The sequence below is a fragment of the Oncorhynchus mykiss genome, chromosome 12 (genome assembly GCF_013265735.2).
Source record: "Oncorhynchus mykiss isolate Arlee chromosome 12, USDA_OmykA_1.1, whole genome shotgun sequence".
NCBI lineage: Eukaryota > Metazoa > Chordata > Actinopteri > Salmoniformes > Salmonidae > Oncorhynchus > Oncorhynchus mykiss.
The window spans coordinates 38,656,766-38,679,385 of record NC_048576.1 but is presented as its reverse complement, the minus strand read 5'-3'; the positions used below and the strand labels follow the sequence as shown (position 1 = coordinate 38,679,385).

General features: G+C 40.0%; 1 protein-coding gene across 7 annotated transcripts in view; it reads left to right on the top strand.

Annotated features, from left to right (window-relative positions):
- Positions 1-1,512: 1,512 nt before the first annotated feature.
- Positions 1,513-22,620, top strand: part of LOC110537568 (dual specificity tyrosine-phosphorylation-regulated kinase 1A) — a 43,328-nt gene continuing 22,220 nt past the window's right edge. The window contains exons 1-2 of one of the 7 annotated variants that reach the window (XM_021623710.2): positions 1,515-2,052; positions 21,079-21,148. In XM_021623710.2, the coding sequence (XP_021479385.2) occupies positions 21,139-21,148 (10 nt within the window). In that variant the 5' untranslated portion in view covers positions 1,515-2,052; positions 21,079-21,138. Of the gene's footprint in view, positions 2,272-21,078; positions 21,149-22,620 lie in introns of all 7 variants that reach the window. The other 6 variants (XM_021623709.2, XM_021623711.2, XM_021623707.2 and 3 more) reach the window with 6 other exon arrangements.

Genomic DNA, 22,620 nt, shown 5'->3' with positions numbered 1-22,620 from the left:
GGAAAGTATTCAGACCCCTTCCCTTTTTCCACATTTCGTTACATTAAAAATGTTCCTCATCAATCTACACACAATACCCCACAATGACGAAGTGAAAACAGGCTTTTAGACATTTTTGCAAATGTATTAAAAATAAAAAACTGAAAAACCTTACTTACATAAGTATTCAGTATTCATTGATTGGAGTCCACCTGTGGTAAATTCAATTGATTGGACATGATTTGGAAAGGCACACACCTGTCTATCTAAGGTCCCACAGTTGCCAGTGCATGTCAGAGCAAAAACCAAGGCTCCGAAACAGAATTGTGTCGAGGCACAGATCTGGCGAAGGGTGACGAAAAATGTCTGCAGCATTGAAGGTCCCCAAGAACACAGTGGCCTCCATCATTCTTAAATGTAATAAGTTTGGAACCTCCATGACTCTTACTACAGCTGGCCGCCCGGCCAAACTGAACAATCGGAGGAGAAGGGCCTTGGTCAGGGTGGTGACCAAGAACCCGATGGTCACTCTGACAGAGTTCCTCTGTGGAGATTGGAGAACCTTCCAGAAGCACAACAATCTCTGCAGTGCTCAGGACCTTAGACTTAGGCGAAGGTTCTCCTTCCAACAGGACAACGACCCTAAGCACATTGCCAAGACAAAGCAGGAGTGGCTTTGGGACAAGTCTCTGAATGTCCTTGAGTGGCCCAGCCAAAGCCCGGACTTGAACCCGATCCGAGACCTGAAAATAGCAGTTCAGAAATAAAAGCTGAAAGAAATCATTCTCTGCACTATTGTTCTGACATTTCACATTCTTAAAATAAAGTAGTTCTAACTGACCTAGGACAGGGAATTTTTACTAGGGTTGAATGTCAGGAATTGTGAAAAACTGAGTTTAAATGTATTTGGCTAAGGTGTATGTAAACTTCCAACTTCAACTGTAACTTTGTTACATGCAATATGTATTGTAGACTTCACAGGACAGATGTTGATCTCCGGTTTTGTAATGAAACAAATATGTGGTTGAATTTATTCTTTATTCTTCTTATTGTCCCGGCTTTAGGCCTATATATCACTGTGTCAATGCACATGAACTAACAGGCTTATAGAGCAAACAATGCAATTATCACAACACAGGTTGTAATATGATTTATTTTTTTTCCCTGGCTTGGCTTTCCCTGTGATTTTGCCCACGCCACCGCTACTGACGAAACTTACATTTACTGTATCATGTTTGGATTTAAGTACAGAATAATACAAAATGCTATGAGATCAGGCTGCAGCGGTTCCCCTGTTGACTGACTCCCCATAGTGTTAGACCATAGACCGTAAAAAGAAGGGTTAGACATCTAATCTAGTTTTTGTACACTCAACATTGTTGGGTAGGTAGTGAATGATGTCCCAGGTGTTGTTTCCCCCGTTCGATGGTGACCCAACCGAACACTTTCTCGCGTCAAGTAGTTTAGCCAGAGAGAATAGCGAAAGGAGTATCTCTGGTTTAGCTCCCACAATCACTCCTATGACCCGCCCCCCTTTCAAATATTTTGATTGGCAGTTTCTATGACAACTGCACGGTCTTTTTCTGCGTCATTGGTCCATACGGGAACTTCTTCGTTTGATAGACAGTCGTCATGGTAACGTTCTTATTCAGCCTCCATTTTGTTAGCCACTTTCGTTTTTCCCCAAAAAATGTACCTTCTTCCCGGAATAGTAAATCCACTGATCATAGCAATGACATGTACATTGAAACTTATGCCCAGACATAAATTGGTTAATATAATGAAAGGGGTTGGTAGATGTGCTACAACGGCGCTTACTGAGTACATTGGTTTACTGTAGTTTCTATGGTCTTCCGCCGGGCCGGTACGCTGCGCAGGTTTGGAACGCGCGCCATTTTGTGACATTTACAAAAAAAGGTTTCTTCAAGAAAACAGGGTCTTCAAGTTTTTTTCCGTATTCAAAAAAAATGCTTTGGAAGCAACGCTACTCTCGCTGAAATGGAAGTATCGACCAGCTAATGGTGTACATGCCTACATCGAAATGTTGGTTTTTCTATGGTCAGATCGAATACAGTAAGTTTCTGCTGTTGACGGTGGTGGCGAGTTGACGGAGAGGCGCTGTTGATTTGGAAACAGAATTGACATCTACTCAGAGGAGTGAGGGTTGTACGTTGGGAAATCTGGGGGGGCTCCATGGAGAATAGACTGTATTCAATAATTCGCCGTAAGGCATTGGGGATTGTAAATGAGGATATTTTTCTGGAATAGGAAGACTGACAGGCAGCGACAAAGGTAAGTTTGTACTCTCGTTCTAACTGTAGCTAACCATACTAGCCAGTTACAGTGCTAACGTTACCATTGTAATGGTCTAATGGGCTCACACACAAACTAGCTAGCTAACGTTAGCTGGTAATGACATGACCATTCAACGTTCTATGTTTCTTCTTTTTGGTGGGAAAACGTGCACCCACATATTGACAATACGATGACAAGCAGTAACGCGTAACATCAGGCCTAGTTAACAATATGAATCGTTAATAACATTGCTAAGTTTAACGGTAACTCGCTACTGTAACTGCTTAGGCCATGTTGGTGTAGTTGTTAGCTAACTTTCCCTTGCCACAGTTAACTTAACGTTAGCTAGCTAGAACCCTAGCCTTACTCCATTCCAGTAACGTTAGCTAGCAATCTAGCTAACCTTTATTCAATGCAGCTGGCTAACATGGATAGATATGAAAACTTAGCTAACTACCCACAGTAGCATCTTGCCTTTAATGTAATTCAGTGGAAGGCAGTGTTGCTTGCTAGCTGGACCTTTGCTGTTTTAGCAAGATAGATTAGATTAACTAGTTAGGTCATAAAGTTGTTTGGGTAAGTAACGTTAGTTTGCTAGTTACCTAGCTAACGTTAGCTACATAGATAGTAGCGTGTGAAAGCGTAGCAGGCTTAAAATACACGCGTGAAACTAGATCGCCATATATACTGGTCTTGACAACAAGAAGAAAAACTGTTGGGGGAGGTTCTCTTCTGTACTGTTCAACCAATCAAGTAAATGTGGAGGAGTTAGGATGGAGTGTTGCCTTCAAAAAGCGGAACTCGCGTCACAGGTTCTCTTTTAATGGTCCCTGAAAACCGGAACATCCGGTTGTTGGGGACTTGGCAGAGGCTACTAGCTACCTACTGCTTCTCTACTGTTTGTTAATGCATCATTCCAACTTGGTTAATGTTAGCTAGCTAACAGGGCCCGTTGTGTTGATGATCTTGTTGCTTTAGTAACATGATTGATAGGGTAAGCTGGCTACAAAGAGTAACTCCACCCCAGGCGCCTCAACAGAGGCGATACCAATCATATGTTGCCTTCCAGCTAGCAAACACCTGCTAACTTGACAAGTCATCCGTTTCCAAAGAGATGCAAGCATTGATTGATAGTCAGCTAACAGCTAGTCATAAGAATGGGGAGTTTATCTACATCAACACATTCATTCTTGATACTGTGTTATCAACTAGCTAACTAATGCTAATATGCTCACGTTGACCTAGTGTGTCTGCTGATGAAGTTCGCTAGCTAACATGTTGACCCTAGTGTAATCATGGTCATGGTTCAGTTGGGCTGATTGTTAGCCACTGACTTGGTTATTTACAAATTGAAATTGAATAAGGAATTTTGTAGCTGACACGAACAGTTTAATTTAAGTTCCAGATCACAGTACATGATACACTTGTTGACAAAAATATTAATTGACTGAAGCATCAAGTTCAGTGGGGGAAACTAAACTTATTAATTTGAGAACTCACATGAGGTAGACCGCCTCTGCTGTCATGCAAGTACCCATGACTTTGTGAATGAAATTCATACATAGCAGGCACTAGTATGTTTTGGAATGGGTTAAATAACTGAGTTTTTGTAGAGAGCTTGAAGGCTTTTTTTAGGACAATGTAACTTGTTGTTAAAATTCCTCCTCTTCAAAAGTATTGGATAAGGCCCATATTTTACATTTACAGTCAATTGATCATTGTTATGTAGTAACACCTGCTCACCAGGAGAAGTTTTCAGTTCATAGTCACTCTCTTGGTCTCTTTTAGTACATAATATCATATCAACCTCATGGTTGAATCAGCCAGTTGCTAATTTAGGCCTACTATAACAGCTACAAGAGTCATGCACAGCAATGGCAAAGCACCTTTTCTATAGTAAAGTTTACGAATGGTATGGATAGATCTCAAATTGGCCTTAGTTTGAAGTCAGTCTGGTGGGTCAATCAGTGTTCTCTTGTGACGCTATAGGCTAAGCCTAATTGTATTGAAAGTAGGGATGCACCGATATTACATTTTTGGGCGATACCGATATCCAATATTTTCCTTGCCAAAAAAATGTATGCCGAAAACCAATATTTTAGCGCCCTTTTAAGCATTCTAGAACATTTAAATAGTTAACCAACACACACACAGACACAACGGTCTAAGGCACTGCATCTCAGTGCAAGAGACGTCACTACAGTCCCTGGTTCGAATCCAGTCTGTATCGCATCCGGCCGTGATTGGGAGTCCCATAGGGCAGCGCACAATTGGCCCAGCGTCGTCTGGGTTTGGCCGGGGTAGGCTGTCATTGTAAATAAGATTTTGTTCTTAAAACTTCTTACGTGTGAAATCCCGTTAACGGGATCGATTTGACAACAGCCAGTGAAAGTGCAGGGCGCCAAATTCAAACAACAAATCTCATAATTAAAATTCCTCAAACATACAAGTATTATACACCATTTTAACTTGTTGTTAATCCCACCACAGTGTCCGATTTCAAAAAGGCTTTACGACGAAAGCATACCATGCGATTATGTTAGGTCAGCACCTAGTCACAGAAATACACAGCAATTTTTCCAACAAAAGAGAGGAGTCTCAAAGCAGAAATAGAGATAATTAATCACTAACCTTTGATGATTTTCATCACATGACACTCATGAGACTTCCTGTTACACAATACATGTATGTTTTGTTCGATAAAGTTCATATTTATAACCAAAAATCTCATTTTACATTGGCGCGTTATGTTCAGTAATGTTTTGCTTCCAAAACATCCCGTGATGTTGCAGAGAGCCACATCAATTTACAGAAATACTCATAATAAATGTTGATGAAAATACACGTGTTATACGTGGAATTAAAGATATACTTCTCCTTATTGCAACCGCTGTGTCAGATTTCAAAAAAGCTTTACGGAAAAAGCACACCGTGCAATAATCTGAGAACAGCGCCCAGAGACCAAAAACAAGACATACAGATACCCGCCATGTTGTGGAGTCAACAGAAGTCAGAAATAGCATTATAAATATTCACTTACCTTTGATGATCTTCTTCGGAATGCACTCCCAGGAATCCCAGTTCCATAATAAATGTTTGTTTTGTTTGATAAAGTCCATAATTTATGTCCAAATACCTCCTTTTTGTTCGCCCGTTTAGTTCACAAATCCAAATTCACGAGGCGCAGGCACTTAGTCCAGACGAAAAGTAAAAAAAGTTCTATTACAGTTCGTAGAAACATGTCAAACGATGTATAGAATCAATCTTTAGGATGTTTTTAACATAATCTTCAGTAATCTTCAATAATGCTTCAACCGGACAATTCCTTTGTCTTTAGAAATTAAAAGGAATGCAGCTCGCTCTCACAGCCGCGCGCATGATTTGGCTCATGGCATTCTGCCAGACCTCTTAGTCAAACAGCTCTTATTCCCCCCCTTCACAGTAGAAGCCTGAAAGAAGCCTGAAACAATGTTCTAAAGACTGTTGACATCTAGTGGAAGCCTTAGGAAGTGCAATCGGACCAAATTTACACTAAATCTTGGATAGGCAAAGACTTGAAAACCTACAAACCTCAGATTTACCACTTCCTGGTTGGATTTTTTCTCTCAGGTTTTTGCCTGCCATATGAGTTCTGTTATACTCACAGGCATCATTCAAACAGTTTTAGAAACTTCAGCGTAGAGGTCGACCGATTATTATTTTACAATGCCGATACCGATTATTGGAGGACCAAAAAAGCCGATACCAATTATTCGGCAGATTTTATTTTTTATTTGTAATAATGACAATTACAACAATACTGAATGAACACTTATTTTAACTTAATACAATACAACAATAAAATCAATTTAGCCTCAAATAAATAATGAAACATGTTCAATTTGGTTTAAATAATGCAAAAACAAAGTGTTGGAGAAGAAAGTAAAAGTGCAATATGTGCAATGTAAGAAAGCTAACGTTTAAGTTCCATGCTCAGAACATGAGAACATATGAAAGCTGGTGGTTCCTTTTAACATGAGTCTTCAATATTCCCAGGTAAGAAGTTTTAGGTTGTCATTATTATAGGAATTATAGGACTATTTCCCTCTATACCATTTGTATTTCATTAACCTTTGACTATTGGATGTTCTTATAGGCACTTTAGTATTCCCAGTGTAACAGTATAGCTTCTGTCCCTCTCCTCACTCCTCCCTGGGCTCGAACCAGGAACACAATGACAACAGCCACCCTCAAAGCAGCGTTACCCATGGAGAGCAAGGGAAACAACCACCCCAAGGCTCAGAGCGAGTGACGTTTGAAACGCTATTAGCGTGTGCTAACGAGCCAGCCATTTCACTGAGGTTACACCAGCTATTTCACTTAGGTTACACCAGCCTCATCTCGGGAGTTGAGGCTTGAAGTCATAAACAGCGCAATGCTTGACGCACAACGAAGAGCTGCTGGCAAAACGCACAAAAGTGCTGTTTGAATGAATGTTTACGCGCCTGCTTCTGCCTACCACCGCTCAGTCAGATACTTAGATACTTGTATGCTTGTATGCTCAGTCATATTATACGCAACTCAGGACATGCTAGACAATATCTAGTAATATCATCAACCATGTGTAGTTAACTAGTAATTATGATTGATTGATTGTTATAAGATAAGTTTAATGCTAGCTAGCAACTTACCTTGGCTTACTGCATTCGCGTAACAGGCAGTCAGTCTCCTTGTGGAGTGCAACGGTCGTTATTGCGTTGGACTAGTTAATCTTAAGGTTGCAAGATTGGATGACCCGAGCTGACAAGGTGAAAATCTGTCGTTCTGCCCCTTTTGGAGGCAGTTAACCCACCGTTCTTAGGTCGTCTTTGAAAATAAGAATGTGTTCTTAACTTGTTGTAACTCCCATCCCGTGAACGGGATCATTGTCATCATCTGACACTAATTAGCATAACACAACGCACATAAATATTACTAGAAAATATTCCCTTTCAAGAAAATCACAAGTGAAATGTATTGAAATACAGCTTAGCCTTTTGTTAATCACCCTGTCATCTCAGATTATCAAAATATGCTTTAAAGCCAAAGCAAGGCAAGCATTTGTGTAAGTTTATCCATAGCATAGCATTATGTCCAGCTAGCAGCAGGTAACTTGGTCACGAAAATCAGAAAAGCAATCAAATTAAATAGTGTACCTTCGATGAGCTTCGGATGTTTTCACTCATGAGACTCCCAGTTAGATAGCAAATGTTCCTTTTTTCCCAAAATATTATTTTTTGTAGGCGTAGCTCCGTTTGTTCTTCACGTTTGACTGAGAAATCGACCGGAAATTGCGGTCACGACAACGCCGAAAAATATTCCAAATTAGCTCCATAATATCAACAGAAACATGGCAAACGTTGTTTATACTCAATCCTCAAGGTGTTTTTCAAATATCTATTCGATAATATATCCACCGGGACAATTGGTTTTTCAGTAGGAGCGATAGGAAAAATGGCTACCTCTGTATTTTACGCAAGAATCACTCTGAGAGCCATCAGGTGACCACTTGCGCAATGTAGCCGCTTACGGGTATTCTTCAACATAAAGGCGTGAAACTACGTCACAATGCTGTAGACACTTTAGGGAATACGTAGAAAAAGGAATCTGGTTGATAGCCCATTCACTGCTCAATAAGGACGCATCGGAACGCAGAGCATTCAAAACATGAGTCACTTCCGGATTGGATTTTTCTCAGGCTTTCGCCTGCAATATCAGTTATGTTATACTCACAGACAATATTTTAACAGTTTTGGAAACTTTAGAGTGTTTTCTATCCTAAGCTGTCAATTATATGCATATTCTAGCATCTTGTCCTGACAAAATATCCCGTTTTACTTTGGGAACGATATTTTTCCAAAAATGAAAATACTGACCCCTAGTGACAACAGGTTAACTGACTTGCCTAGTTAAATAAAGATTAAATAATAATAGTCGTTTTATTCTCAACCACGATTTCATTATACATGTCAAGCAGTGAAGTCTCAGCTCTGTCTGTCCGTGGCCTCTCTTCCTCTGTGCACACTGTCACTGTGCACTGTATGTCCAGCTGTGTTACATTTCACATAAACCCTGTTTCTTCTCTACATCGAAGTAGTGGTCCTTGTACCTAGCATCGAGCATGGTGGTGACACAGTAAAGAGGCTCAGAGAGAATGCCACCGAATTGCTTGTCCACAGCCTTGAGTACTTTTGTAAGTTTTAACCCCACGGTCTGTGTCGGCAGTTTTATTGAGCAGGCGTTTCAATGCCATGATAGAGGGTATCACGTCTACTGCAGACACAGTTGATTAGCTTATTTCTCGAGTCAGTTGTTCGAATGGCGCTAGGAGTGTGTCCATGTTTCAAACATGTTCTCAAATGCCATTGAAATGGCAGCAGCAGTATGAGAACCAGCACATTCCTGAGCATGTAATACGGCTTTCATCAGTACGAAATCCTAGTCGACCCACTGTGCTGTCAGACTCCGCATGCGCATGGGGCTGACATCGCTGGTCCAAATGTCAGCCGTGAAGCTAATAGCAGTGACGCCCATAGCAAGTAGCTCATAGATGTACGTTTCAACAATACTGTGTAACTGGTGGGGGCAAATCTGAAAAATAGTGTGTACCGGGGCTCGACCAGTCGGCGAAAGCCAACATCATCCACGACAGAGGACGGTTGATTGTCAAGGGCAATTGATTCCATTATCTTGGTGTTAATGGATTTTGCCTTTCAGTTGTCTTGCTGAAATGTTCTTACTCTTTCAAATGACTGCTCGACTTGAACTTGTTTAGTTGTTGGAAATGTGCGCTTGGTATTTTTCTGATTTTGTTCTGTGTAGCGCTGTATTTTTCGTGGCGTCATTACGTCAGCTACTTAAGTTATATAGCTAAGCACGTCAGCTTTGACATCGGTTTTGCACATCATCTGTTTTGCACATCGGCGTTAAACTAGACATTGGGCCGATGTTGGCATTTTTAGCTAATATTGTCTGATTCTGATATGCTCACCGATATATCATGCATCCCAAATTGAAAGGGGCTTCTGCTTCAGTCATGACATGGTTGATTCCTTGGAAACAGAATTACCCCAGGGACACATTCTTTATTTAGGCTACTTATAGAAAACTTCCATGCTGAGTGTACTTTACAATAAGCATTTGTGTTCTCTCTGCCTTTGACTTGACTTTAATCACAGCAGCAAACTCCTCAACAAGTGATTACACGGGCATCTGTATTTTAAGATTCCTGCCAGTAATTTCTATGCCGGTTCATATTTGTCTGTTTTTGGTTGTGTATGGGTAATAGCCAAGAGAAAAAAAGAAAGTAAAAACGGCTATTTTCAACACAAATATGTCTAATGAACATTAGGCCAATATTCAACATTCATGAGAACCGTGTCTGCACGTACACGGATGTTGATGGAAATGTTACTGCACCAACTTTGGAAGGAAACTTTTCAAACGTAGGCATAAACTGTATTTTCCCCATATCATAATCGGTTGAGATTCATTGTCTATCTCTGTGATGGAATGTCTATTTTTACAGTAGAACACGCTTTGAAAGTAACGTGGAAAGTACCCTTGTAGTTTTTTTTTTATTTAAATTTTTACTTTTGTAGGCTTCTTGAATGGTCTTCAATGGGCAAAAACGTAGCACAATGGTTGTCAGCGCAAAAGCTTAAAATGTCCAATGCAGCTGTTTTATCTCTATAAAATAATTTCTGTGTCAACAATGAAGTACCTTACAATTAAAGGGATACTTCGGCATTTTGCCAATGCCCTTTATCTACTTCCCCACTGTCAGATGAACTTGTGGATACCATTTTATGTTTCTCGTGTACAGTATGAAGAAAGTTAGAGGACGTTTAGTGAGCCAATGCTAACTAGTGTTAGGGCAATGACTGGAAGTCTGTGGGTATCTACTAGCATGCTAGACTTCTAGTCGTGCTTACGCTAGTTAGCAATTGCGCTAGTTAGCAACTTCCTTCAAACTGCACGCAAGGACATAAAAAAATTATATTTACGAGTTCATCTGACTCTGGGGAAGTGGATTAACTTCTTGGTGACAGGGGGGCAGTATTGAGTAGCTTGGATGGGCATGTTTTATATTTTATTTCTGTGTTTTGTGTAGCGCCTGCAGGGTTGAAATATGCTACTCTCTTTGTTTACTGTTGTGCTATCATCAGATAATAGCTTCTTATGCTTTCGCGAAAAGCCTTTTTAAAATCTGACATGTTGGCTGGATTCACAACGAGTGTAACTTTAATTGTGATTTAATGAAAGTTAGATTTTTATATCATTTTATTAGAATTTTCCGCTGCATTTTCCCTGGCTTTTGGCCAAGTGGAACGCAAGCATCCCCTATACCTTAAGAAGTTAAGAGGTTTTAGGTTGTAGTTAATATAGTATTTATAGGACTTTCTCTCTATACCATTTGTATTTCATATACCTTTGACTATTGGATGTTCTTATAGGCATTTTAGTATTGCCAGTGTAACAGTATAGCTTCCGTCCCTCTCCTCGCCCATACCTGGGCTCGAACCAGGAACACATCGACAACAGCCACACTCGAAGCAGCGTTACCCATCGCTCCACAAAATCCGCGGCCCTTGCAGAGCAAGGGGAATTACTACTCCAAGTCTCAGAGCGAGTGACATTTGAATCATAATTAGCGCGCACCCCGCTAACTAGCTAACATCGGTTACACCAGCAATTGGGCTAATAGGCTTGAAGTCATAAACATGGCTGTGCTTGCGAAGAGCTGCTGGCAAAACGCACAAAAGTGCTGTTTGAATGAATGCTTACGAGCCTGCTGCTGCCTACCATCGCTCAGTCAGACTGCTCTATCAAATCATAGACTTAATTTTAACATAATAACACACAGAAATACGAGCCTTAGGTCATTAATATGGTCGAATCCAGAAACTATCATCTCGAAAACAAAACGTTCCGTATTTTATCTAACGGGTGGCATCCAAAATCAAATCAAATCAAATTTATTTATATAGCCCTTCGTACATCAGCTGATATCTCAAAGTGCTGTACAGAAACCCAGCCTAAAACCCCAAACAGCAAGCAATGCAGGTGTAGAAGCACGGTGGCAAGGAAAAACTCCCTAGAAAGGCCAAAACCTAGGAAGAAACCTAGAGAGAAACCAGGCTATGTGGGGTGGCCAGTCCTCTTCTGGCTGTGCCGGGTGGAGATTATAACAGAACATGGCCAAGATGTTCAAATGTTCATAAATGACCAGCATGGTCGAATAATAATAATAAGGCAGAACAGTTGAAACTGGAGCAGCAGCACAGTCAGGTGGACTGGGGACAGCAAGGAGTCATCATGTCAGGTATTCCTGGGGCATGGTCCTAGGGCTCAGGTCCTAGTTGAAACTCCATAAGTCTAAATATTCCTGTTACATTCCACAATCTTCAATGTTATGTCATAATTACGTAAAATTCTGGCAAATTAGTTCGCAACGAGCCAGGCGGCCCAAACTGTTGCACATACCCTGACTCTGCGTGCAATGAACGCAAGAGAAGTGACACAATTTCACCTGGTTAATATTGCCTGCTAACCTGGATTTCTTTTAGCAAAATATGCAGGTTTAAAAATATATACTTCTGTGTATTGATTTTAAGAAAGGCATTGATGTTTATGGTTAGGTACAGTCGTGCAACGATTGCGCTTTTTTCGCAAATGCGCTTTTGGTAAATCATCTCCCGTTTGGCTAAGTTGGCTGTATTTGTTATCAAGAAATAGTCTTCACACAGTTCGCAACGAGCCAGGCGGCCCCAACTGCGGCATATACCCTGACTCTGTTGCAAGAGAAGTGACACAATTTCCCTAGTAAAAATAAATTAATGTTAGCAGGCAATATTATCTAAATATGCAGGTTTAAAAATATATACTTGTGTATTGATTGCATTGATGATTATGGTTAGGTACACGTTGGAGCAACGACAGTCCTTTTTCGCGAATGCGCACCCCATCGATTATATGCACCGCAGGACACTAGATAAACTAGTAATATCATCAACCATGTGTAGTTAATTAGTGATTTATGATTGATAGTTTTTTATAAGATAAGTTTAATGCTAACTGACCGTAGCTTCTTACTGCATTCGCGTAACAGGCAGACTCCTCGTGGAGTGCAATGTAAGGCAGGTGGTTAGAGCGTTGGACTTTTAACCGTAAGGTTGTAAGATTGAATCACCGAGCTGACAAGGTAAAAATCTGTCGTTCTGTCCCTGAACAAGGCAGTTAACCCACCGTTCCTAGGCCGTCATTGAAAATAAGAATGTGTTCTTAACTGACTTGCCTAGTTAAATAAAGGTGTAAACATTTTGTTAGTGTTTTTCTTATTCAGAAACATGAAATACTGTCTCATACGTTTATACTGTCAAAAATGTGAAAAATACTGTGATATATTTTGGCCATATCGCCCAGCGAAAAATGTCAGCGTGGAGTCATAAACTATAATAATAAATATGCTGTATCACTCAGCATTTTGTGACAGGGCAGGCACTTTGTTGATTCTTGATGTTCAGTTGTAGAACGTCATCTGTGTTTAGAAGTTTTCTTCCACTTTGACATTAGAGTATTTTGTGTAGATCGTTGACCAAAAATGGCAATTAAATCCATTTGAATCCTACTTAATAACAAAACAGAATGTGGAAAGTCGAGGGGTGTGAATACTTTATGGCTCTTGGTCAAAAGGCTTGAGCAATATACCACATTACTTCTTACTAGTAATATATTTCTAGTTTTATAAACATTACAAAGCATGCTCATCCATTTTTGGTGATATGGCAAACATTTTCTTCTCTCATTCAGGTTGCATTTTAAACAAAGGTGCTTTTTTTTCATATTACATGTAGCCCTTCAGTCAGTTCTAACAATGGTAGCCTATGGTATTTTGTCCACTTCAAATAGCCTGGTGATAACACTGATAACACAGATCAATGCAAAACACTCACCAGAAAACGTTTTTGAAACAGAATAATTTCTATCATGGTGAAAATCATTCTTCTCTTTCATTGTTGCTGACTGTTAGCCAAAACTACTGGAGAATAGCAGTCAAAAAACAACCACGCCAGCTGTTGTGGTACCGGTATTTGCGTCATTCTGATTGATCAGGAGATCTAAGAGCATTTTTTTTATTTAGACTATCCGAATATCTGTAAACATGTCATATTATTTTAATAGTGAAATAGATTTCAAATGCCCATCGCTACTAGATATAAGGGATGTGACAAATGGACAATTTAGCTTAACTTCTTCGATATAGGGGGCGCTCTTTTAATTTTTGGATGAAAAACGTTCCCGTTTTAAACAAGATATTTTGTCACGAAAAGATGCTCGACTATGCATATAATTGACAGCTTTGGAAAGATAACACTCTGACGTTTCCAAAACTGCAAAGATATTGTCTGTGAGTGCCACAGAACTGATGTTACAGAAAAAACCCAGATAAAAATACAATCGGGAAGTGCTGCGTTTTTTGAAACCGCCTCATGGCAATGACACCTTATATGGCTGTGGAGGAGCTAGGAGTCAGCTTACCTTTTCCACGGTTTCCCCAAGGTGTCTGCAGCATTGTGACGTATTTGTAGGCATATCATTGTAAGATTGACCATAAGAGACTACATTTACCAGGTGGTCGCTTGGTGTCCTCCGTCGCAATTATTGCGTAATCTCCAGCGGCAGTATTTTTCCGTTTGCCTCTGATGAGAAACCGACTGCCAGGAATGATTTTTCATTGAATAGAATTGTGAAAAACACCTTGAGGATTGATTCTAAACAACGTTTGCAATGTTTCTGTCGATATTATGGAGCTAATTTGGAAAGAAGTTTGGCGTTGTAAGTGACTGCATTTTCGTTTTTTTTTTCTTAGCCAAACGTGATGAACAAAATGGAGCTATTTCTCTTACACAAATAATCTTTTGGGAAAAAATGAACATTTACTATCTAACAGAGTCTCGTCATTGAAAACATCCGAAGTTCTTCAAAGGTAAATTATTTTATTTGAATGCTTTTCTTGTTTTTGTGAAAATGTTGCCTGCTGAATGCTAGGCTTAATGCTATGCTAGGCTATCAATACTCTTACACAAATGCTTGTGTAGCTTTGGTTAAAGAATATTTAGAAAATCTGAGATGACAGTGTTGTTAACAAAAGGCTAAGCTTGTGTTTCAATATATTTATTTCATTTCATTTGTGAATTTCATGAATGGGAAATGTTGAGTTATGGTAATGAGCTTGAGGCTATGATTACGCTCCTGGATACGGGATTGCTCGACGCTAGAGGTTAACATTTAAACTGCCATTTAAAAAAATCAGTTTCATACAATTCCATGTCAATTTACAATGTAGAATAATGGCCCTGTAACATATGAATGACCTTTTAAGGTTCGGGCAATGAAGTTATATCCACCGTGACCGTTCACAGACATAAAAATGCAGCTATTGTAAAATGTTGATAGCAACAATTTGCAACTTTTTAGACAATAATAATTCATACAAATTTGACGCGTCTGTACCTTTTCAGACACTACAATTCTGCTCCGGCGTAGAATGTTCTGTATTGTTTCCCTAACAACAACAAACATTCCTGATTTATGTGCTGCTGTTTTTTTTTAACCTTTCTGATCTCCCCATCCCGGATCCGGGATCGTGAATACAGACTCAAGCTCATTACCATAACGCAACGTTAACTATTCATGAAAATCGCAAATGAAATGAAATAAATATGCTAGCTCTCAAGCTTAGCCTTTTGTTAACAACACTGTCATCTCAGATTTTCAAAATATGCTTCTCAACCATTGCAAAACAAGCATTTGTGTAACAGTATTGATGGCTAACGTAGCATTTAGCATTAGCATTCAGCTGGCAACATTTACACAAAAAAACAGAAAAGCATTCAAATAAAATAATTTACCTTTGAAGAACTTCAGATGTTTTCAATGAGGAGACTCTCAGATAGCAAATGTTCAGTTTTTCCTGAAAGATTATTTGTTTAGGACAAATCGCTCCGTTTTCTGCGTCACGTTTAGCTATGAAAAAACCCCTGTATCCAGGATTGTGTAAATCTATCAGCAAGCTCATTAGCATAACACAACGTTAACTATTTATGAAAATCGCAAATGAAATGAAATAAATATGCCATCTCTCAAGCTTAGCCTTTTGTAAACAACACTGTCATCTCAGATTTTCAAAATATGCTTCTCAACCATAGGAAAACAATAATTTGTGTAAAAGTAGCTAGCTAGCGTTAGCATTTCGCGTTAGCATTTAGCGTTAGCATTAGCGTTAGCATCCAGCACTCAACATTAACAAAAACATAAAAGCCTTCAAATAAAATCATTTACCTTTGAAGAACTTCTGATGTTTTCAATGAGGATACTCTCAGTTAGATAGCAGATGCTCAGTTTTTCCAAAAAGATTCCTTGTGTATTAGAAATAGCTCCGTTTTATACATCACATTTGGCTACCAAAAAAAATCTGAAAATTCAGTCCTCAAAACGCGAACTTTTTTCCAAATTAACTCCATAATATCGACTGAAAACATGGCAAACGTTGTTTAGAATCAATCATCAAGGTGTTTTTCACATATCTCTTCATTGATACATCGTTCTTGGACACATGCTTTCTCCCCTGAATCAAATGGTAAAGTAGAAGCAGCTGGCAATTGCGCACCGAATTCGACGCAGGACACCAGGCGGACACTTGGAAAATGTAGTCTCTTATGGTCAATCTTCCAATGATATGCCTACAAATACGTCACAATGCTGCTAAGACCTTGGGCGAACGACAGAAAGTGTAGGCTCATTCGTTGCGCAATCACAGCCATATAAGGAGAGAATGGAAAACAGAGCTTCAGAAATTTTGCTAATTCCTGGGTGATGCATTATCTTGGTTTCGCCTGTAGAATGAGTTCTGGGGCACTTACAGACAAAATCTTTGCAGATTCTGAAACTTCAGTGTTTTCTTTCCAAAACTGTCAAGAATATGCATAGTCGAGCATCTTTTCGTGACAAAATATCGCGCTTAAAACGGGAATGTTTTTTATCCAAAAATGAAATAGCGCCCCTAGAGCTCTAACAGGTTTTAATGGTTGGGTAGCTAAATGTTTTCTATCTAGTAAATGTCTTGGTAAATCACGGTACTTAACAAACTTTTTTTTAAGGAAAGGGCGGTCTGCAGGCAGGCTGCGCGTAGCAGTTTGAGATTATTTGATTAACAGTTCTGGTCGCCTAGTGGACGTTAGTCCTGCTTCAGAGCTGCATTCCTTTACAGACAAGTAAAATGCCCGTTCATCTCTCCAGAGAAGGTTTTGTGTCGGCATTTAAAAAGCTGTAGTGTAGCCTACCCTAACAGACAAACATGACATAGCCGAGGCGCTTTCAAGGGGCCACATTGCATAATGTCTGAAAAGGAACAACATTTATTGGATATTTCAAACTTTTTTAACAAATCAAAAACTGAAAAATTGGGCGTGCAAAATTATTCAGCCCCCTTAAGTTAATACTTTGTAGCGCCACCTTTTGCTGCGATTACAGCTGTAAGTCGCTTGGGGTATGTCTCAGTTTTGCACATCGAGAGACTGAATTTCCCATTCCTCCTTGCAAAACAGCTCGAGCTCAGTGAGGTTGGATGGAGAGCATTTGTCAACAGCAGTTTTCAGTTCTTTCCACAGATTCTCGATTGGATTCAGGTCTGGACTTTGACTTGGCCATGGTGCTGCCACCACCATGTTTGACAGAGGGGATGGTGTGTTCAGCTGTGTTGCTTTTACGCCAAACATAACGTTTTGCATTGTTGCCGAAAAGTTCAATTTTGGTTTCATCTGACCAGGGCACCTTCTTCCACATGTTTGGTGTGTCTCCCAGGTGGCTTGTGGCAAACTTTAAACAACACTTTTTATGGATATCTTTAAGAAATGGCTTTCTTCTTGCCACTCTTCCATAAAGGCCAGATTTGTGCAATATACGACTGATTGTTGTCCTATGGACAGAGTCTCCCACCTCAGCTGTAGATCACTGCAGTTCATCCAGAGTGATCATGGGCCTCTTGGCTGCATCTCTGATCAGTCTTCTCCTTGTATGAGCTGAAAGTTTAGAGGGACGGCCAGGTCTTGGTAGATTTGCAGTGGTCTGATACTCCTTCCATTTCAATATTATCGCTTGCACAGTGCTCCTTGGGATGTTTAAAGCTTGGGAAATCTGTTTGTATCCAAATCCGGCTTTAAACTTCTTCACAACAGTATCTCGGACCTGCCTGGTGTGTTCCTTGTTCTTCATGATGCTCTCTGCGCTTTTGACGGACCTCTGAGACTATCACAGTGCAGGTGCATTTATACGGAGACTTGATTACACACAGGTGGATTGTATTTATCATCATTAGTCATTTAGGTCAACATTGGATCATTCAGAGATCCTCACTGAACTTCTGGAGAGTTTGCTGCACTGAAAGTAAAGGGGCTGAATAATTTTGCACGCCCAATTTTTCAGTTTTTGATTTGTTAAAAAAGTTTGAAATATCCAATAAATGTCGTTCCACTTCATGATTGTGTCCCACTTGTTGATTATTCACAAAAAAAGACAGTTTTATATCTTTATGTTTGAAGCCTGACATGTGGCAAAAGGTCGCAAAGTTCAAGGGGGCCGAATACTTTCGCAAGGCACTGTAATCATGATATCATTCTGCCAGGTAAGCATAGGCTGCATTCCAGTTCTGTTCAAAAAATATTGCATGTTTGGTAGCGAGACCGAGCCCAAAACAGACGGTCAGAGTAGAAAGATAATACGATTGAGAAACGCCGTGAACCAATCTCCACGCACAGCTAATGCGATATATGAAGAGGATACTAAATGTATTGATTTTCATCAGAATATTATTTGCTGTCCAATTAGCATGAGATTTTTTATCTCATGAAAATGGCATTGGTGGTTTAAAGACCAATGCCTAGGGCCCTATAAAATCTGGAATCATGGAATCCAGACATTAAAACGGAATTCAACAGTATTCAAAAATGTATTGAATAGTAGGAAATCTACTAAATGTATTGAATTTATTAGAACATTTATTAATTTGCCCAAGATTACGATAAGACATTTAGAAATGCATAAGCGATTTGTATTTTCCTACCAACTTTCTGAAGAGGCAACGGCCCAGGAATGCCCCTGTCTGTATGTGTCTAGTACTATGTGTAGCCATTAGTGATGGTGCTAATGACAACAGTCTTCTGGTAGGTGGAAAGGCGTTCCCCAAAAAACTCAAAAGTCTATGCCTACCTGGAAGAATGATATCATGATTATTTGCATCAATCCAGTGGTGATTTGTTTAGCAAACTCGGGCTCCCGAGTGGCGCAGCAGTCTAAGGCACTGCATCTCAGTGCTAGAGGTGTCACTACAGACCTTGGTTCAATTCCAGGCTGTATCACAACCGGCCATGATTGGAAGTCCCATAGGGCGGCGCACAATAGGCCCAGCGTCTTCTTGGTTAGGGTTTGGCCGGGGTAGGCCGTCATTGTCAATAAGAATTTGTTATTAAATCTTAGGGATAGACCCTTTTTTTCAATTTTTGCCTAAAATGACATACCCAAATCTAACTGCCTGTAGCTCAGGCCCTGAAGCAAAGATGCATATTCTTGGTACCATTTGAAAAGGAAACACTTTGAAGTTTGTGGTAATGTGAATCGAATGTAGGAGAATATGACAGAATAGATCTGGTAGAAGAAAATACAAAGGGAAAAAAAACGTTTTTTCCCCCTACCACCATCTTTGTAATGCAACAGAAAGGTCCCACTTCCAGCCATCACTCTGGTTGTAATTCTGATGGTATCCTCAAGATGACAGCAGTGTATGTGCAAAGTTTCACTTGACGTATGATTGAACTACATTTCAACATTTTCAAAACAACCAGTTTTCACAACGTCATAACTCTGAATATTTGGATATTTTTTGTCCAAAAGGAAAAAGCAGCTATATTTTGCTACAGATACAGGGTTTACTTTATGGGATACTCCCGTAAAGCCCAGCTCATTGGCTATCTAGCTAGCTTTGTTTGACCCCAATTGGTGCTTATTTGACAAAGTTAGAGTCAATCAAGTGAAGACCGCCCGCGTCATCGGTGTGCCATGAAGGTGTCGCTCTCTGACCAAAGTTGGTGTCCTATAGGTTATACTACACCCCTAATGATATAGGGAAGTCTGGTTACATTCTAGGATCTCTGAGGAATACATATGAACGTCATTTGACTGGTTGAAACAACGTTTAGGGTTAGATCTTTCTTTTTCTTTCTTTGCAAATTCAAGTGGAAATACAAGATCGATCGTGCATGCTTTATGGACCTTTTTAGGATATGAACAAGGATTTTATCTAACAAAATGATTCTTCATGTTATCTCTGGGACCCATTGGATGATAAATCAGAGCAAGATTTCAGAATGTAAGTACATATTTCACCTTCAGAGGTGAATTTATCAAACCTATCGCGGTGAATTTTTATTTTATTTGTTAGGACCTCTCCTCAAACAATAGCATGGCATTTTTTCGCAGTAATAGCTACTGTAAATTGGACAGTGCAGTTATGTTAACAAGAATTGAAGCTTTCAGCCGATATCAAACACTTATGTAACGACATTTGTTGTTTCTCTAAAATAAAGCGTTGCATGATTTACCACTGTCCCGTTGACGGGACGCTGATCCCTAAGTTAACTGACTTGCCTCGTTAAATAAATAAAATAAAAAATAAAGGGTGCTACAGAAATGTGCTAACCAAGCAAGTCTTTTGCTGGTGAGCAGACTGCACACTTGAATTGAAAGGGTATCTACACCCAAAAATGAACATGTATTAGCTTTTTCCCTGAACTCAAGTGGTCTACTGATGTGGTTTAAACATTGTGGACTTAGAACATCCACATTTGTTGATTTTTTTTCTATTATTTTTTTTTAAAAAGTGTGATTTTTCTGAATAAAAACATGAACAACAGGAAAAAATCTGAAACCTGGAAAAACAAACAGAACTTAATTTGGGAAAAAGCACTGAATTAGGCAGAACAATTGTCAGGCCTACATGATCAGGACAAATGTCATGCACAAAAAGCTACTTTTTCCCCCTCAAATGTGTGCGCAAATTTGTTTACATCCCTGTTAGTGAGCGTTTATCCTTTGCAGAGATAATTATTCACCTGACAAGTGTGGCATATCAAGAAGTTTGAACAGCATGATCATTACACAGGTGCACCTTGTGCAGGGGACAATACAAGGCCACTCTAAAATGTGCAACTTTGTCACACAACACAATGCCACAGATATCAAGTTTTGAGGTATCGTACAATGCATTGCATGCTGACTGCAGCAATGTCTACCAGAGCTGTTGCCAGAGAATTTAATGTTTCCATAAGCCGCCTCCCAACGTTGTTTCAGAGAATTTGGCAGTACGTTCAACTGGCCTCACAACCGCAGACCATGTGCAATAACACCAGCCCAGGACTTCTACATCCGGCATCTTCACCTGCAGAATCGTCTGAGACAAGCCACCCAGACAGCAGCTGAAATTTAGGAGTGTTTCTGTCTGCAATATAGCCCTTTTTGTGGGAAAAAAAGTAATTCTGATTGGCTGGGCCTCACTCCCCAGTGGTGGGGGCCTGGCTCCCAAGTGGGTGGGCTTTTATGGTTGGAAGGTGCAGCACCAGAAAATAATTAGATATAGGTAATAATCAAGGTTACGACATAGCCTAACAGGAAATAGCCTTGCAAGCACAAATACACTAAGGCTAATATAGTTAATTGTTTGTCTTTCTCCAGTGAGCTGTGGTGTGCTGCTGGACTCTCCTGCCAGGATGATATGAGAGTTACCAGGAGACAATGCATACAGGTTAGCTGCTGATCTCTCGCTTTCTCTTCCTTTCTCTCACTTTTTTTTGTTAAATGTAGGGAAATACTGTCCGTGACTTATGGACATATGTTTCATGCCTTCTTTACATCACTGGTGTGCAGTAGCATAAAAATGTCAAAGCAGCCTAATACTGATTACATTAATAGGCTTACATGCCTCAGATAAATCCTTACCTAGGCTTCATATGGGGGTGGAGGTAGCCATGGGGTTAGAGAGGCAGGCCAGTAATTAGAGGGTTGCCGGTTTGAATCCCAGGACTGACTGGAACAATCTTGCCATAGATTTTCAAGCCAATTTAAGTCAACTGTAACTCGGCCACTCAGGAACATTCAATGTCATCTTGGTAAGCAACTCCAACGTAAAGTGCATTAGAAAGTATTCAGACCCCTTCCCTTTTTCTACATTTTGTTACGTTACAGCCTTATTCTAAAATGGATTAAATAAATACAAATTCCTCATACACAATACCCTATAATGACAAAACGAAAAAGAGTTAGTCAAATTTTTGCAAATTTATAATAAAAAAATAAAACAAATACTGTATTTACATAAGTATTCAGACCCTTTGCTATGAGAGTTGAAATTGAGCTCCAGTACATCTTGTTTCCATTGATCATTTTTTGTTTCTACAACTTGAGATGTTTATTCAACTTAATTGGAGTCCACCTGTGTTAAATTCAATTGATTGGACATGATTTGGAAAGGCAGACCCCTGTCTATATAAAGTTTCACAGTTGACAGTGCATGTCAGCGCAAAAAACAAGCCATGAGGTCTAAGGAATTGTCCGTAGAGCTCCGAGACAGGATTGTGTCAAGGCACAGATCTGGGGAAGTGTTCCAATTTTTTTTTGCATCATTGAAAGTCCCCAAGAACACAGCGTCCTCCATTATTAAATGGAAGAAGTTTGGAAACACCAAGACTCTTCTTAGAGCTGGCCGCCAGGCCAAACTGAACAATCAGAGGAGAAGGGCCTTGGTCAAGGAGGTGACCAAGAATACAATTATCACTGACATGGCTCCAGAGTTCCTCTGGGAGAATCTTCCAGAAGGACAAACATCTCTGCAGCACTCCACCAATCAGGCCTTTATGGTAGAGTGGCCAGACGGAAGCCACTCCTCTGTAAAAGGCGCATGACAGCCCGCTTGGATTTTGCCGAAAGGCACCTAAAGGACTCTAAGACCATGAGGAAAAAAGGAAACCTGGCACCATCCCTACAGTGAATCATGGTGGTGTTAGCATCATGCTGTGGGTTTGTTTTTCAGAGGCAGGGACTGGGAGACTAGCCAGGATCGAGGGAAAGATGAATGGAGCAAAGTACAGAGAGATCCTTGATGAAAACCTGCTCCTGACCGCTCTGGACCTCAGACTAGGGCGAAGGTTTACCTTCCAACAGGACAATGACCCTAAGCACACAGCCAGGACAAAGCAGGAGTGGCTTCGGGGCAAGTTT